This window comes from Taeniopygia guttata, chromosome 33 (genome assembly GCF_048771995.1).
Source record: "Taeniopygia guttata chromosome 33, bTaeGut7.mat, whole genome shotgun sequence".
Lineage (NCBI taxonomy): Eukaryota > Metazoa > Chordata > Aves > Passeriformes > Estrildidae > Taeniopygia > Taeniopygia guttata.
This window is the reverse complement of record NC_133058.1, coordinates 1,336,404-1,351,159: the sequence shown is the minus strand read 5'-3', so window position 1 is coordinate 1,351,159 and position 14,756 is coordinate 1,336,404. Positions and strand designations below refer to the sequence as shown.

Genomic DNA, 14,756 nt, shown 5'->3' with positions numbered 1-14,756 from the left:
ATTTCAAGGCTATTTCTGGGCTATTTTACGGCTATTTTGAGGCTTTTTTTCGGGCTATTTCCTGTCTATTTTGGGGCTATTTTCAGGATATATTCAGCCTTTTTTGGGGCTATTTTTGTGATATTTCGGGGCTGTTTCGGGGCTATTCTTGGGCTGTTTTGGGGCTATTTCTGGTCCATTATGTGGCTATTTTTGTGCTATTTTGGGGCTATTTCTGGGCTATTTTTGGGCTATTTCTGGTCCATTATGTGGCTATTTTTGTGCTATTTTTGTGCTATTTTGGGGCTATTTTTGGGCTATTTCCGGTCTATTTTGAGGCTATTTTTGGGATATATTCGGCCTTTTTTGGGGCTATTTTCATTATATTTCAGGGCTATTTCTGGGCTATTTCTGGGCTATTTTGCGGCTATTTTTGGGCTATTTCAAGGCTATTTCTGGGCTATTTTACGGCTATTTTGGGGCTATTTCTGGGCTATTTTGGGCTATTTCTGGTCTATTTTGGGGGAATTTTTGGGCTATTTTCGGGTTATATTCAGCCTTTTTTGGACCTATTTTCGTGGTATTTCGGGGCTGTTTCTGGGCTATTTCTGAGCTATTTTATGGTTATTTTTGGGCTATTTTAGGGTTATTTGGGGCTATTTCTGGGCTATTTTATGGCTATTTTGGGGCTATTTCTGGGCTATTTTGGGGCTATTTTGGGGCTATTTTGGGGCTCTTTGGGGGGAATTTTCGAGCTATATTTGGGATATATTTGGGCTATTTTGGGACTTTTTTTGGTCTATTTTTTGGCTATTTCAGGGCTATTTCTGGGCTATTCTCGGGCTATTTTGGGGCTATTCTTGGCCTATTTCAAGGCTATTTTTGTGCTATTTCTGGGCTATTCTTGGCCTATTTCGGGGCTATTCTTGGCCTATTTCGGGGCTGTTTCTGGGCTATTCTTGGGCTATTTCGGGGCTATTTCAGGGCTATTTTTGGGCTATTTCTAGGCTATTTTGCGGCTATTTTGGGGAATTTTTTTGGTTATTTCTGGGCTATTTTTGGGCTATTTTGGGGCTATTTCGGGGCTATTCTTGGCCTATTTCGTGGCTATTCTTGGGCTATTTCGGGGCTATTTTTGGCCTATTTCTGGGCTATTTTTGGTCTATTTTTTGGCTATTTCGGGGCTAATTTTGGGCTATTTCTGATCTATTTGGGGGAATTTTTGGGCTATTTGTGGTCTATTTTGGGGCTATTTTCAGGATATATTCAGCAACTTTTGGGGCTATTTTCGTGATATTTTGGGGCTATTTCAGGGCTATTTTTGGGCTATTTTTGGCTATTTCTGGGCTATTTCTGGGCTATTTCGGGGCTATTCTTGGGCTATTTCTGGGCTGTTTTTGGGCTATTTCAGGGCTATTCTTGGCCTATTTCAGGGCTATTTCTGGGCTATTTTGGGGTTATTTTTGGGCTTTTCAGGGGGAATTTTTGGGCTATTTTTGAGCTATTTTTGTGCTGTTTTTGGGCTATTTTTGGGTCCATTTGGGTCCATTTCGGTCCCTTTCCCCTCCCCAGGGCGACTCGGGGGCCCCCCATTTCGGGGCTATTTTTGTGCTATTTCTGGGCTATTTTTGGGCTATTTTTGGGTTATTTTGGGTCCGTTTCGGTGTTATTTCGGTCCCTTCCCCCTCCCCAGGGCGACTCGGGGGCCGCGCTGGCGCTGCCGCCGGGGCTGGAGCCGCAGCCGGGGGGTGCCGGGGGGTCCCTGCGGGTCCGGGGGGCCCGGCGGGATTTGGGGGGACCCTACGAGTGCCGGGTGGATTCGGGGGTGCCGCCCCCCGCCCGCGCCGTCGTCAGGCTGCTCGTCACCTGTGAGGGGCGGGGCTTAAAGGGAGGGGGAGGGGCTAAAAGGAAAGGGGGAGGGGCTAAAGAAAAAGGGGAGGGCTTTAATAGGGAGGGGGAGGGGCTAAAGGGAAAGGGGAGGGGCTTAATGGGGAGGGGCTTAATGGGAAAGGGGGAGGGGCTAAAGGGAAAGGGGAGGGGCTAAATGGGGCGGGGTTAGTGGGAAAGGGGAGGGGCCAAATGGGGTGGGGTTAATGGGGAGGGGCTAAAGGGAAAGGGGGAGGGGCTAAAGGGAAAGGGGAGGGGCTAAAGGGGGTGGGGTTAATGGGGAGGGGAGGGGCTTAATGGGGAGGGGCTTAATGGGGAGGGGGCGGGGATTAATGGAAAGGGGAGGGGCTTAATGGGGAGGGGGCGGGGCTAAAGAGAAGGGGGAGGGGCTAAAGGGGGTGTGGCAATGGGGAGGGGCTAAAGGGAAAGGGGGAGGGGCTAAAGGTGGTGTGGTAATGGGGAGGGGCTAAAGGGAAAGGGGGAGGGGCTAAAGGGAAGGGGGAGGGGCAAAAGGGGGAGTTAAAGGGGGTGTGGTTAATTGGGGAGGGGCTAAAGGGAAAGGGGGAGGGGCTAAAGTGGGTGGGGTTAATGGGGAGGGGCTAAAGGGAAAGGGGGAGGGGCTAAAGATAAAGTGGGAGGGGCTAAAGGGGGTGGGGTTAATGGGGAGGGGCTAAAAAGGGGAGGGGCTACAAGGAAAGGGGGAGGGGCTAAAGTGGGTGTGGCTAATGGGGAGGGGCTACAGGGAAAGGGGAGGGGCTAAAATGGGTGTGGTTAATGGGGGAGGGGCTAAAGAAAAGGGGGAGGGGCTAAAGAGGGTGGGACAAATGGGCGGAGCCAATTGCGGGCGTGACCCCATCGCGGCAGCCAATAGCAGCCGCCCAGCCGCCGAATCAGCCAATGGGAGAGTCCAACAGGGTTTTTTTTCCAGACGGTCCCGAAATGGAGGCGGAGCCAGAGGAGGGGGCGGGGCCGGGGGTGGTGCTGGTGCCCGAGGGGGCGGAGTCAGCGGAACTTCGGTGCCGCGCCCGGGGCGTGCCGGGGGTGGAGCTGAGCTGGGAGAGGAACGGGCGGAGCCTCGGCGCTGGGGAGCCGGGGTGAGGCACTGGGATGGACTGGTTTGTACTGGGAGGGGATTGGAGGGGATTGGAGGGGACTGGGAGGGACTGGGAGGGAACTGGGAGAGAACTGGTTTATACTGGGAGGGAACTGAGGGGACTAGGAGGGACTGGGAGGGAACTGGGGTTTTTTCCCAGTTGCCCGCGGTCCATCCCAGTTCATGCCAGTATGGCCCAGTTTGACCAACTGACCACAAATCACTTCCCAGTTCCCCTTGAATTCCCTCCCAGTTCCCTCCCAGTCCCTCCCAGTCCCTCCCAGTCCCTCCCAGTTCCCTCCCAGTCCCTCCCAGTCCCTCCCAGTTCCCTCCCAGTCCCTCCCAGTCCCTCCCAGTTCCCTCCCAGTCCCTCCCAGTATAAACCAGTTCCCTCCCAGTCCCTCCCAGTCCCTCCCAGTTCCCTCCCATTCCTCCCAGTCCATCCCAGTTCCCTTCCAGTCCCTCCCATTCCTCCCAGTCCATCCCAGTTCCCTCCCAGTCCCTCCCAGTCCCTCCCAATCCCCTCCCAGTCCCTCCCAGTCCCTCCCAGTAACTCCCAGTATAATCCAATCCCCTCCCAGTCCCTCCCAGTCCCTCCCAGTCCCCTCCCAGTCCCTCCCAGTCCCTCCCAGTCCCTTACAATCCCCTCCCAGTTCCTCCCAGTATAACCCAGTCCCTCCCAATTCCCTCCCAGTATAAACCAGTTCCATCCTAGTCCATCCCAGTTCCCTCCCAGTCCCTCCTAGTACAAACCAGTAACCCCAAACCCCATTTTTACCCTTCCCAGTCCCTCCCAGTCCCTCCCAGTCCCTCCCAGTCACTCCCAGTTCCCTCCCAGTTCCCTCCCAGTCCCTCCCAGTCCCCCCAGTCCCTCCCAGTCCCTCCCAGTCCCTCCCAATCCCCTCCCAGTCCCTCCCAGTCTCTCCCAGTCCCTCCCAGTCCCTCCCAGTATATCCCAGTTCACTCCCAGTCCCCTCCCAGTTCCCTCCCAGTCCCTCCCACTTCCCTCCCAGTCCGTCCCAATCCCCTCCCAGTTCCCTCCCAGTCCCTCCCAGTCCCGTCCAATCCCCTCCCAGTCCCTCCCAGTCCCTCCCAGTCCCTCCCAGTCCCTCCAAGTTCCCTCTCAGTCCCTCCCAGTCCATCCCAGTCCCTCCTAATCCCCTCCCAGTCCCTCCCAATTCCCTCCCAGTTCCTTTCCAGTTCCGTCCCAGTCCCTCTCAATCCCCTCCCAGTCCCATCCCAGTACAAACCAGTAACCCCAAACCCCATTTTTACCCTTCCCAGTCCCTCCCAGTCCCCTCCCAGTCCCTCCCAATCCCCTCCCAGTCCCTCCCAGTCCCTCCCAGTATAATCCACTCCCCTCCCAGTCCCTCCCAGTCCCTCCCAGTATAACCCAGCCCTCACCCCAGTCTCCCCAAACTGGTCCCAGTTCGCCGTTCCGGGAGCTCCAGTGGCGCGAGGGGCCCTGGAGCAGCTCCGTGCTCAGCGTGGCCAACCTCAGCGAGTCCCGCGCCCGCCTGCGCCGCCTCTTCCACCAGTCCCACCAGTCCTCCCAGTCCTCCCAGTCCTCCCAGTCACCCCGGCCTCGCTACCGCTACCAGAACGTTCCGGCGGCGCCGCCGGACTGGGAGAACTGGGAGAACTGGGAGGGCGGGAACGGAACCGTCGGAGTCTTCGAGTGCGTGGCCAAAAATGAGCGGGGGAGGGCACGGAGGAGAGTGAGGCTGCGGCTGGGGGGTGAGGATGGGACTGGGGTATACTGGGAGGGACTGGGAGGGGACTGGGAGGGAACTGGGAGGGGACTGGGAGGGGACTGGGAGGGAACTGGGAGAGACTGGGAGGGACTGGGAGGGGACTGGGAGGGATTGGGAGGGACTGGGAGGGACTGGGAGAGACTGGGAGGGACTGGGAGGGGACTGGGAGGGGACTGGGAGGGAACTGGGAGAGACTGGGAGGGACTGGGAGGGGACTGGGAGGGATTGGGAGGGACTGGGAGGGACTGGGAGAGACTGGGAGGGACTGGGAGGGGACTGGGAGGGATTGGGAGGGACTGGGAGGGAACTGGGAGAGACTGGGAGGGACTGGGAGGGACTGGGAGGGAACTGGGAGGGGACTGGGAGGGGACTGGGAGGGAACTGGGAGAGACTGGGAGGGACTGGGAGGGGACTGGGAGGGATTGGGAGGGACTGGGAGGGACTGGGAGAGACTGGGAGGGACTGGGAGGGGACTGGGAGGGATTGGGAGGGACTGGGAGGGACTGGGAGGGAACTGGGAAGGACTGGGAGGGAACTGGTTTATACTGGGAGGGAATTGGGAGGGACTGGGTTATACTGGGAGGGAATGGGAGGGGATTGGGAGGGGATTGGGAGGGACTGGGAGGGGACTGGGAGGGACTGGGGGGGATTGGGAGGGACTGGGAGGGGATTTAGGGCACTAGGTTATACTGGGGGAGACTGGGACGGGATTGGGAGACACTGGGATAAACTGGGATTGACTGGGAGGGGCTGGGAAGGAACTGGGAGGGAACTGGGAGTGAGTGGGATGAACTGGGATTGACTGGGAGAGGATTGGGAGGGGTTCAAAAGCGGATTTGGGGTTACTGGTTTATACTGGGAGGGACTGGGAGGGTACTGGGAGGGGATCAGGAGGGTCTGGTGGGTACTGGGATCACTCTGGGGTCATACTGGGAGCACTGGGATCATACTGGGAGCAGTTTGGGATAAGCGGGACGACACTGGGAATCGAACTGGGATCAAACCGGGACCATACTGGAAGAACTGGGATCAAACTGGGACCAAACTGGGACCAAACTGGGATCAAACTGGGACCAAACTGGGAGCACTGGTCTCAAACTGGTCCCGCCCCCCCCCAGACCGGCCGGACCCCCCCCGGGCCCTGCGGCTCTCGGGGGTCTCGGGGACGTCCCTGAGCCTGACGTGGGAGCCGGGATTCGATGGCGGCCTCCCCCAGCACTTCCTGTTGCGGTGAGCGCCGCTTCCGGCGGGTGTGACGTCACTTCCTCCCAGCCCCACGCGCACTTCCTGTCCCTTAATGCCCTCCCTGTGACACTTCCTGTTTGTCCGCCCCGATTTCCGTTTTTCTGGTGTCACTTCCTGTTTGCCGATGCGGACTTCCTGTTGTTTAAAGCAGTCCCTGAGTAACTTCCGGTCTATTCAACCCAACTTCCTGTTGTCTTGTGTCACTTCCTGTCCGCCCAAACTGACTTCCTGTCCCTTAACGCGCTTCCTGCGACACTTCCTGTCTGTCCGCGTATATTTCCGGTTCTCTTGTGTCACTTCCTGTCCGCCCAAACTGACTTCCTGCTCCTTATCTCACTCCCTGTGACACTTCCTGTCTGTCCACTCCAAATTCCGGTTGTCTGGGGTCACTTCCTGTTTGCCGACGTGGACTTCCTGTTGTTTAAAGCAGTCCCAGAGTCACTTCCGGTCTATCCATGCCAACTTCCTGTTGTCTTGTGTCACTTCCTGTCCGCCCAAACTGACTTCCTGTTCCTTATCGCACTCCCTGTTATACTTCCTGTTTGTCCACCTAAATTTCCTGTTGTCTTGTGTCACTTCCTGTCTGCCCAAACTGACTTCCTGTCCCTTAATGCGCTCCCTGCGACACTTCCTGTCTGTCCGCCCCGATTTCCGGTTCTCTGGCATCACTTCCTGTTTGCCGATGCGGACTTCCTGTTGTTTAAAGCAGTCTCCGAGTCACTTCCTGTCTATCCATGCCAACTTCCGGTTGTCTTGTGTCACTTCCTGTCCCCCCAAACTGACTTCCTGTTCCTTTAACTCGCTCCCTGCGAAACTTCCTGTCTGTCCGTCCCAAATTCTGGTTCTCTTGTGTCACTTCCTGTCCGATCACGTCAACTTTGGGTACTCCGATGTCACTTCCGGGCCTCTCCCATCAACTTTTTCTTTCCTGTGGTCACTTCCTGTCTGCACCCACCAACTTCCGGTTTGAGTCACTTCCTGTCTGTCTTTAACAACTTCTGGTTTGAGTCACTTCCTGTCTGACTTCACCAATTTCTGGTTTGAGTAACTTCCTGTCTGCTCAGACCAACTTTTGGGTTGAGTCACTTCCTGCCTTTACAAACTTCCGGTTTTTGTCACTTCCTGTCGGCCTTCACCAACTTCCGGTTTGAATCACTTCCTGTCTGTCCACACCAACTTCCTGTTTGAGTCACTTCCTGTCTTTACCAACTTCTGGTTTGAGTCACTTCCTGTCTGTCTTTAGCAACTTCCGGTTTGAGTCACTTCCTGTCTGTCTTTACCAACTTCCGGTTTGAGTCACTTCCTGTTTGTCCTCACCAACTTCTGGTTTGAGTCAATTCCTGTCCTTCTTTACCTTATTCCGGTTTTAGTCACTTCCTGTCTTTACCAACTTCCGGTTTGAGTCACTTCCTGTCTGCATTTACCAACTTCCGGTTTGAGTCACTTCCTGTCTGCCTTTACCAACTTCTGGTTTTAGTCACTTTCTGTCTTTACCAACTTCCTGTTTGAGTAACTTCCTGTCTTTACCATATTCCGATTTGAGTCACTTCCTGTCTGCCTTTACCAACTTCATGTTTTAAGTCACTTCCTGTCTTCCCACACCAACTTCTGGTTTTCGTCACTTCCTGTCTGCCCACACCAACTTCTGGTTTGAGTCACTTCCTGTCTTTACCAACTTCCTGTTTGAGTCACTTCCTGTCTGTTTTTACCAACTTCTGGTTTGAGTCACTTCCTGTCTGTCTGTACCAATTTCCGGTTTTAGTAACTTCCTGTCTGCACACACCAACTTCTGGTTTTAGTCACTTCCTGTCTGTCCTCACCGACTTCCTGTTGGATTAACTTCCTGTCTGCTCTCAATAACTTCCGGTTTAAATCACTTCCTGTCTGTCCTCACCAACTTCCTGTTTGAGTCACTTCCTGTCTTTACCAACTTCTGGTTTGAATCACTTCCTGTCTTTACCAACTTCCTGTTTTAGTCACTTCCTGTCTGCTCACACCAACTTCCTGTTCGCTTGCGTCACTTCCCCCAAACTTCCGCTTCCTTTCATTGTTTCCCTCCAGGCCCCGCCCACTTTTCCTCACCCCTGGCCACGCCCCCTCCTCACTTCCTGCCCCTCCCCCGCAGCGCCGCCGGTCCCGGTGCCCCTCCCCCGCCCGCCGCCATCGTCACTTCCGGTTGGTCGCTGACGGTGGGCGGGCTCCGCCCGGCCACGCCCTATGACGTCACCGTCCGGGCCCGGAACGGCCGCGGGGACAGCGCCCCCGCCCGGCTGCGCGCCGCCACTTCCGGTACCGGAAATGGGGACACAGGGAGGGGGCGGGGCCTGAGGGTGACAAAATGGCCGCCAGGAGGCAAAATGGCCGCCGGGAGACAAAATGGCCGCTGGGAGGCAAAATGGCCGCCGGGAGACAAAATGGCCGCTGGGAGGCAAAATGGCCGCCAGGAGGCAAAATGGCCGCCGGGAGACAAAATGGCCGCCGGGGAGGCAAAATGGCCGCCGGGAGACAAAATGGCCGTAGGGGAGGGAAAATCGCCGCCGGAAGTGGCGATGGGAGGGGAGTTCCGGGTCTCGAGATGGAAGTTTGGAGGTGGAGGGTGGGGAAATAGGAAGTGGGGGGGGCAAAGCGGAAGTGGGTGGGAAAACAGGAAGTGTTGGCGGAACAGGAAGTGGGTAAGAAAAACAGGAAGTGGGTTGGAAAAACTAGAAGTGGGTGGGGAAAACAGGAAGTGGGTGGGAAAACCAGAAGTGGGTGAGAAAAACAGGAAGTGGGGGGAAAAACCGGAAGAGGGTGGGAAAACAGGAAGTGTTGGCGGAACAGGAAGTGGATAGGGAAAAGCGGAAGTGGGTGAGGAAATAGGAAGTGGGTGGGAGAAACAGGAAGTGGATGGGGAAAACTGGAAGTAGGTGGGAAAAACAGGAAGTGGGGGGGAAAACCAGGAAGTTCATGGGGAAAACCGTAAGTGGGTGGGGAACGGGAAGTGGATGGGGAAAACTGGAAGTGGGTGAGAAAAACTGGAAGTGGGTGGGAAAAACAGGAAGTGGGGGAAAAAAATATGGAAGTGGGTGGGGAAATACAAAGTGGGTGGGAAAAACTGGAAGTGAGTGGAAGAAACAAGAAGTGGATGGGAGAAACAGGAAGTGGGTGGGAAAAACAGGAAGTGGATGGGAAAAACAGGAAGTGGATGGGAAAAACAGGAAGTGGGTGGAGAAAACAGGAAGTGGGTGGGAAAAACAGGAAGTGGATGGGGAAATACAAAGTGAGTGGGGAAAACTGGAAGTCGGTGGAGAAAACAGGAAGTGGGTATGGGAAAACCCGAAAGTGGGCGGGGAAACATGAAGTGGGTGGAAAAACAGGAAGTGGGTTAAAAAATAGTAAGTGAGTGGGAAAAACTGAAAGTGGATGGGGAAAACTGGAAGTGGGTATGGGAAAACGCGGAAGTGGGTGGGGAAATAGGAAGTGGGTGGGAAAAACAGGAAGTGGATGTGAGAAAACCTGGAACTGGGTTGGGAAATAGGAAGTGGGTGGGGAAAACTGGAAGTGAGTGGCAAAAACCGGAAGTGGGTGGGGGAAACCGGAAGTGGACGGGGAAAAACAGGAAGTGGATGGGGAAAAACAGGAAGTGGACGGGGAAAATGAGGAAAGGGCAGCGAAAACTGGAAGTGGATGTGAGAAAACCCGGAAGTGGGTCGGAAAATAGGAAGTGGGTGAGGAAAACAGGAAGTGGGTGAGGAAAACCAGAAGTGGGTGGGAGAAACAGGAAGTGGGGGGGAGAAACAGGAAGTGGATGGGGAAAACCGTAAGTGGGTATGGGAAAACCCGGAAGTGGGTCGGAAAATAGGAAGTGGGTGGGGAAATACAAAGTGGGTGGGAAAAGATGGAAATGGGTGGGAAAACCGGAAGTGGATGGGGAAAACTGGGAAAGGGCAACAAAAACTGGAAGTGGATGTGAGAAAACCAGAAGTGGGTGTGAAAAACAGGAAGTGGCTGGGAAAAACAGGAAGTGGGGGAAAAAAACAAGGAAGTGGGTGGGGAAAAGTGGAAGTGGGTGGGAAAAACTGGAAATGGGTAGGAAAAACAGGAAGTGGGGGAGAAAAACAGGAAGTGGATGGGGAAAACCAGAAGTGGGTATGGGAAAACCCGGAAGTGGGTGAGGAAATAGGAAGTGGATGGAGAAAACCGGAAGTGGATGGGGAAGACCGGGAAAGGGGAGCAAAAACTGGAAGTGGTTGCGAGACAAGCCGGAAGTGGGTGGGAGAAACAGGAAGTGGATGAAGAAACAGGAAGTGGATGGGAAAAACAGGAAGTGGCTATGGGAAAACCTGGAAGTGGGGGAAACAGGAACTGGGTGAGAAAAACAGGAAGTGGGTGGGATAAACTGGAAGTGGGTGGGAAAAACAGGAAGTGGATGGGAAAAACTGGAAGTGGATGGGGAAAACCAGAAGTGGGTGGGAGAAAACAGGAAGTGGGTGGGAAAAACAGGAAGTGGGGGAAAAAAATAAGGAAGTGGGTGGGGAAAACCGGAAGTGGATGTGAGAAATCCCAAAAGTGAGTCAGGAAATAGGAAGTGGGTGGGGAAAACTGGAAGTGGGTGTAAAAAAACAGGAAGTGGGTGGATAAAACCGGAAGTGGGTGTTGCCAACCGGAAGTGATGAATTTTTTTAATTTTCCAGCCCCGCCCCCGGCCCCGCCCCCCCGGGAGGAGGAGCCCGAGGAGCCGCCGGGGGGCGTGGCCGAGGGGGGCGGAGCCCCGCCCGCCCTGCTGGGGGCGCTGTGCGCGCTCGGGGGGCTCCTCCTGCCCGCCCTGGGGGCGGGGCTCTGCTGCCGCTGCCACTTCCGGTTCCGCTGGGGGCGGGGCTGGAAACCCGCGGAGGGGGCGGAGACGGTGAGGGGGGAGGGGTGGGTTTGGGTGGGGGAGGGGCAACAAAAGGTGGGGGAGGGGTTATGAAAGGTGGGGGAGGGGTTTGGGGTGGGGGAGGGGCAGTTTTGGGGGGCTCATTTGTTTTGGGGGTGGGGGAAGGGCGATTGGAGGTGGGGGAGGGGCAGATTTGGGGTGGGGGAGGGGCAGTTTTGGGGGGCTCAGTCAGTTTGGGGGTGGGGGAGGGGCGATTGATGGTGGGGGAGGGGCGGATTTGGGGTGGGGGAGGGGCAGTTTGGGAGGTCTCAGTCGTTTTGGGGGTGGGGGAGGGGCAATGGAAGGTGGGGGAGGGGTTTGGGGTGGGGGAGGGGCGATTTTGGGGAGCTCAGTCGTTTCGGGGGTGGGGGAGGGGCTGATTTGGGCTGGGGGAGGGGCTGAATTGGGGTGGGGGAGGGGCGGGATTGGGGTGGGGGAGGGGCAGAATCGGGGTGGGGGAGGGGCAGTTTTGGGGGGCTCAGTCATTTTAGGGGTGGGGGAGGGGCAATGGAAGGTGGGGGAGGGGCGGGTTTGGGGTGGGGGAGGGGCAGATTTAGGGTGGGGGAGGGGCAGATTTGGGGTGGGGGAGGGGCAGATTTAGGGTGGGGGATGGGCGGATTTTAGGTGGGGGAGGGGCAGATTTGGGGTGGGGGAGGGGCAGTTTTTGGGGGCTCAGTAATTTCGGGGGTGGGGGAGGGGTTATGGAAGGTGGGGGAGGGGCTGAATTGGGGTGGGGGAGGGGCTGAATTGAGGTGGGGGAGGGGCTGTTTGAAAAGTGGGGGAGGGGCTCTCCGTGACCCCATCGTGACCCCCCCTGCCCCTCCCCCACCCCCAGCCCAGTTCCGGAAGCTCCCGGGGCCCTTCCGGCTTTGGCTCCGCCCCCAAAGGTGAGTGGGGGAGGGGAGGGGGGGAGGGGCGGGGGGAGGGGCCGGTGCCCATCCCCCACCCCTCACCTGCCGCCCCTCCCCCCTTTAGGGGCGGAGCCTCACCTGTACGAGGAGGTGGAGCCGTGGGGGGAGGGGCAGGTGAGGGGGGAGGGGATTTGGGGGGTGGGGGAGGGGATTTGGGGGTGGGGGAGGGGATTGGGGGGTGGGGGAGGGAATTTGGGGTGGGGGAGGGGATTTTGGGGTGGGGGAGGGGAGTTAGGGTGGGGGGAGGGGGTTTTGGGGTGGGGGAGGGGATTGAGGGGTGGGGGAGGGGATTTGAGGGTGGGGGAGGGGATTTAAGGGTGGGGGAGGGGATTTGGGGGTGGGGGAGGGGATTTGGGGGTGGGGGAGGGGATTTAAGGGTGGGGGAGGGGATTTGGGGGTGGGGGAGGGGATTTGGGGGTGGGGGAGGGGCAGATGAGCATTTGGGGTGGGGGAGGGGATTGAGGTGGGGGAGGGGCCCAGGAGCTGCTTTGAGGGGTGGGGGAGGGGCAATTAAAGGTGGGGGAGGGGCAAAAAGCCGCTCTGGCCCCTCCCCCACCCTTTGCCCCTCCCCCCCCAGGTGACCCCGGAACCGCTGGTGACCCCGGAAGGGGAATTGGTCTGAAAGGGGGCGTGGCCTCCCCAAAAGCCACGCCCACAAATAAACCACGCCCCTTTTCCCAGTTTAAACCGGTCTTTTCCTGTCCATTTTTATCGTTTTTATTTTATTTTAATTTTATTTTAATTTTATTTTTATTTAATTTGTCGGTTTTATTAATTAATGCCGCCCTGGCCACGCCCCTCCCGTGGGCGGAGCCTCGGAGGGGCCGAGGGGCGTGGCCTCCCCACGGCCGCCTCTGATTGGTCGCCGCTGCGTCGGTGGGCGGAGCTTCCCGTCAGCCCCGCCCCTTCCCTCCCATTGGCTGCGGAGGCGGAAGTGGGCGGGGCTTGGGAGGCGGGGCCTGAAAAGGGGGCGTGGCCAGAGGAGACGAAATTGGGGATTTTTTTTACAGCCGAAAGACCCAAAATTGGGGAATTTTGGACACTTGGGACCCCAAAATCTCCCCAGGGAACCCAAAATTTGGGAATTTTCCCCCTGGACCCCCCAAAATTTGGGAATTCCCACCCTGGACCCCCCAAAATCCCCCCAGGGACCCCAAAATTTGGGAATTCCCACCCAGGACCCCCCAAAATCCCCCCAGGAACCCCAAAATTTGGGAATTCCCACCCAGGACCCCCCAAAATCCCATCAGGGACCCCAAAATTTGGGAATTTCCCACCCAGGACCCCCCAAAATTCCCCCAATGACCCCAAAATTTGGGAATTACCACCCAGGACCCCCCAAAATTCCCCCAGGGACCCCAAAATTTGGGAATTTTCCAATCAGGATCCCCCAAAATTTGGAATTCCCACCCAAGACCCCCCAAAATTTGGGAATTTCCACCCAGGACCCCCCAAAATTTGGGAATTCCCCACTCAGGACCCCCCAAAATCCCCCCAGGGACCCCAAAATTTGGGAATTTCCCACCCAGGACCCCCCAAAATTTGGGAATTTCCACCCAGGACCCCCCAAAATTTGGGAATTTCCACCCAGGACCCCCCAAAATCCCCCCAGGGACCCCAAAATTTGGGAATTTCCCACCCAGGACCCCCCAAAATCCCCCCAGGGACCCCAAAATTTGGGAATTTTTCCCCAGGACCCCCCAAAATCCCCTCAGGGACCCCAAAATTTGGGATTTTTCCCCTTGGACCCCCCAAAATTTGGGAATTTCCACCCAGAACCCCCAAAATCCCCCCAGGGACCCCAAAATTTGGGAATTTCCCACCCAGGACCCCCCAAAATCCCCCCAGGGACCCCAAAATTTGGGATTTTTCCCCCTGGACCCCCCAAAATTTGGGAATTCCCACCCAGGACCCCCCAAAATCCACCCAGGGACTCCAAAATTTGGGAATTCCCACCCAGGACCCCCCAAAATTTGGGAATTCCCACCCAGGACCCCCCAAAATCCGCCCAGGGACCCCAAAATTTGGGAATTCCCACCCAGGACCCCCCAAAATTTGGGAATTTTTTCCCAGGACCCCCCAAAATTCCCCCTGGATCCCCCAAAATTTGGGAATTTTCTCCCTGGACCCCCAAAATTTGGGAATTCCCACCCAGGACCCCCCAAAATCCCCCCAGGGACCCCAAAATTTGGGAATTCCCACCCAGGAGCCCCAAAATCCCCTCAGGGACCCCAAAATTTGGGAATTTTCCCCCTGGACCCCCCAAAATTTGGGAATTTCCCACCCAGGACCCCCCAAAATCCCCCCAGGGACCCCAAAATTTGGGATTTTTCCCCCAGGACCCCCCAAAATCCCCCCAGGGACCCCAAAATTTGGGATTTTTCCCCCAGGACCCCCCAAAATTTGGGAATTTTTCCCCAGGACCCCCCAAAATCCCCCCAGGGACCCCAAAATTTGGGAATTTTTCCCCAGGACCCCCCAAAATCCCCCCAGGGACCCCAAAATTTGGGAATTTTCCCCATGGACCCCCCAAAATTTGGGAATTCCCACCCAGGACCCCCCAAAATTTGGGGAATTCCCACCCAGGACCCCCAAAATTTGGGAATTCCCACCCAGGACCCCCCAAAATCCCCCCATGGACCCCAAAATTTGGGAATTCCCACCCAGGACCCCCCAAATCCCCCCAGGGACCCCAAAATTTGGGAATTTTCCCCCAGGACTTCCCAAAATTCGGGAATTTCCCACCCAGGACCCCCCAAAATTTGGGAATTTTTCCCCAGGATCCCTCAAAATTTGGGAATTCCCACCCACGACCCCCAAAGTCTCCCTTCGGGACCCCAAAATTTGGGAATTTCACACCCAGGACCCCCCAGAATCCCCCCAGGGACCCCAAAATTTGGGAATTCCCACCCAGGACCCCCCAAAATCCCCCCAGGGACCCCAAAATTTGGGAATTTTCCCCCTGGAACCCCCAAAATTTGGGAATTCCCACC

The 14,756-nt window shown here is 56.5% G+C and overlaps 2 protein-coding genes across 2 annotated transcripts in view; one reads left to right on the top strand and one right to left on the bottom strand.

Annotated features, from left to right (window-relative positions):
* The window catches only part of NPHS1 (NPHS1 adhesion molecule, nephrin), a gene marked incomplete at its 5' end in the record, with an annotated part of 66,369 nt that extends 53,919 nt beyond the window's left edge, over positions 1–12,450 (top strand). Inside the window, 9 exons of the mRNA XM_072920757.1 lie at positions 1,673–1,847; positions 2,795–2,960; positions 4,389–4,696; positions 5,832–5,943; positions 8,084–8,247; positions 10,632–10,843; positions 11,688–11,739; positions 11,828–11,877; positions 12,341–12,450. Of these exons, the coding sequence (XP_072776858.1) occupies positions 1,673–1,847; positions 2,795–2,960; positions 4,389–4,696; positions 5,832–5,943; positions 8,084–8,247; positions 10,632–10,843; positions 11,688–11,739; positions 11,828–11,877; positions 12,341–12,385 (1,284 nt within the window). The remainder of the gene's footprint in view (positions 1–1,672; positions 1,848–2,794; positions 2,961–4,388; positions 4,697–5,831; positions 5,944–8,083; positions 8,248–10,631; positions 10,844–11,687; positions 11,740–11,827; positions 11,878–12,340) is intronic.
* Positions 12,451–12,468: 18 nt separating this feature from the next.
* BCL3 (BCL3 transcription coactivator) overlaps positions 12,469–14,756 on the bottom strand; it is a 63,422-nt gene continuing 61,134 nt past the window's right edge. The window contains exon 9 of the mRNA XM_072920759.1: positions 12,469–12,722. Coding sequence (XP_072776860.1) covers positions 12,535–12,722 — 188 coding nt within the window. The 3' untranslated portion in view covers positions 12,469–12,534. The remainder of the gene's footprint in view (positions 12,723–14,756) is intronic.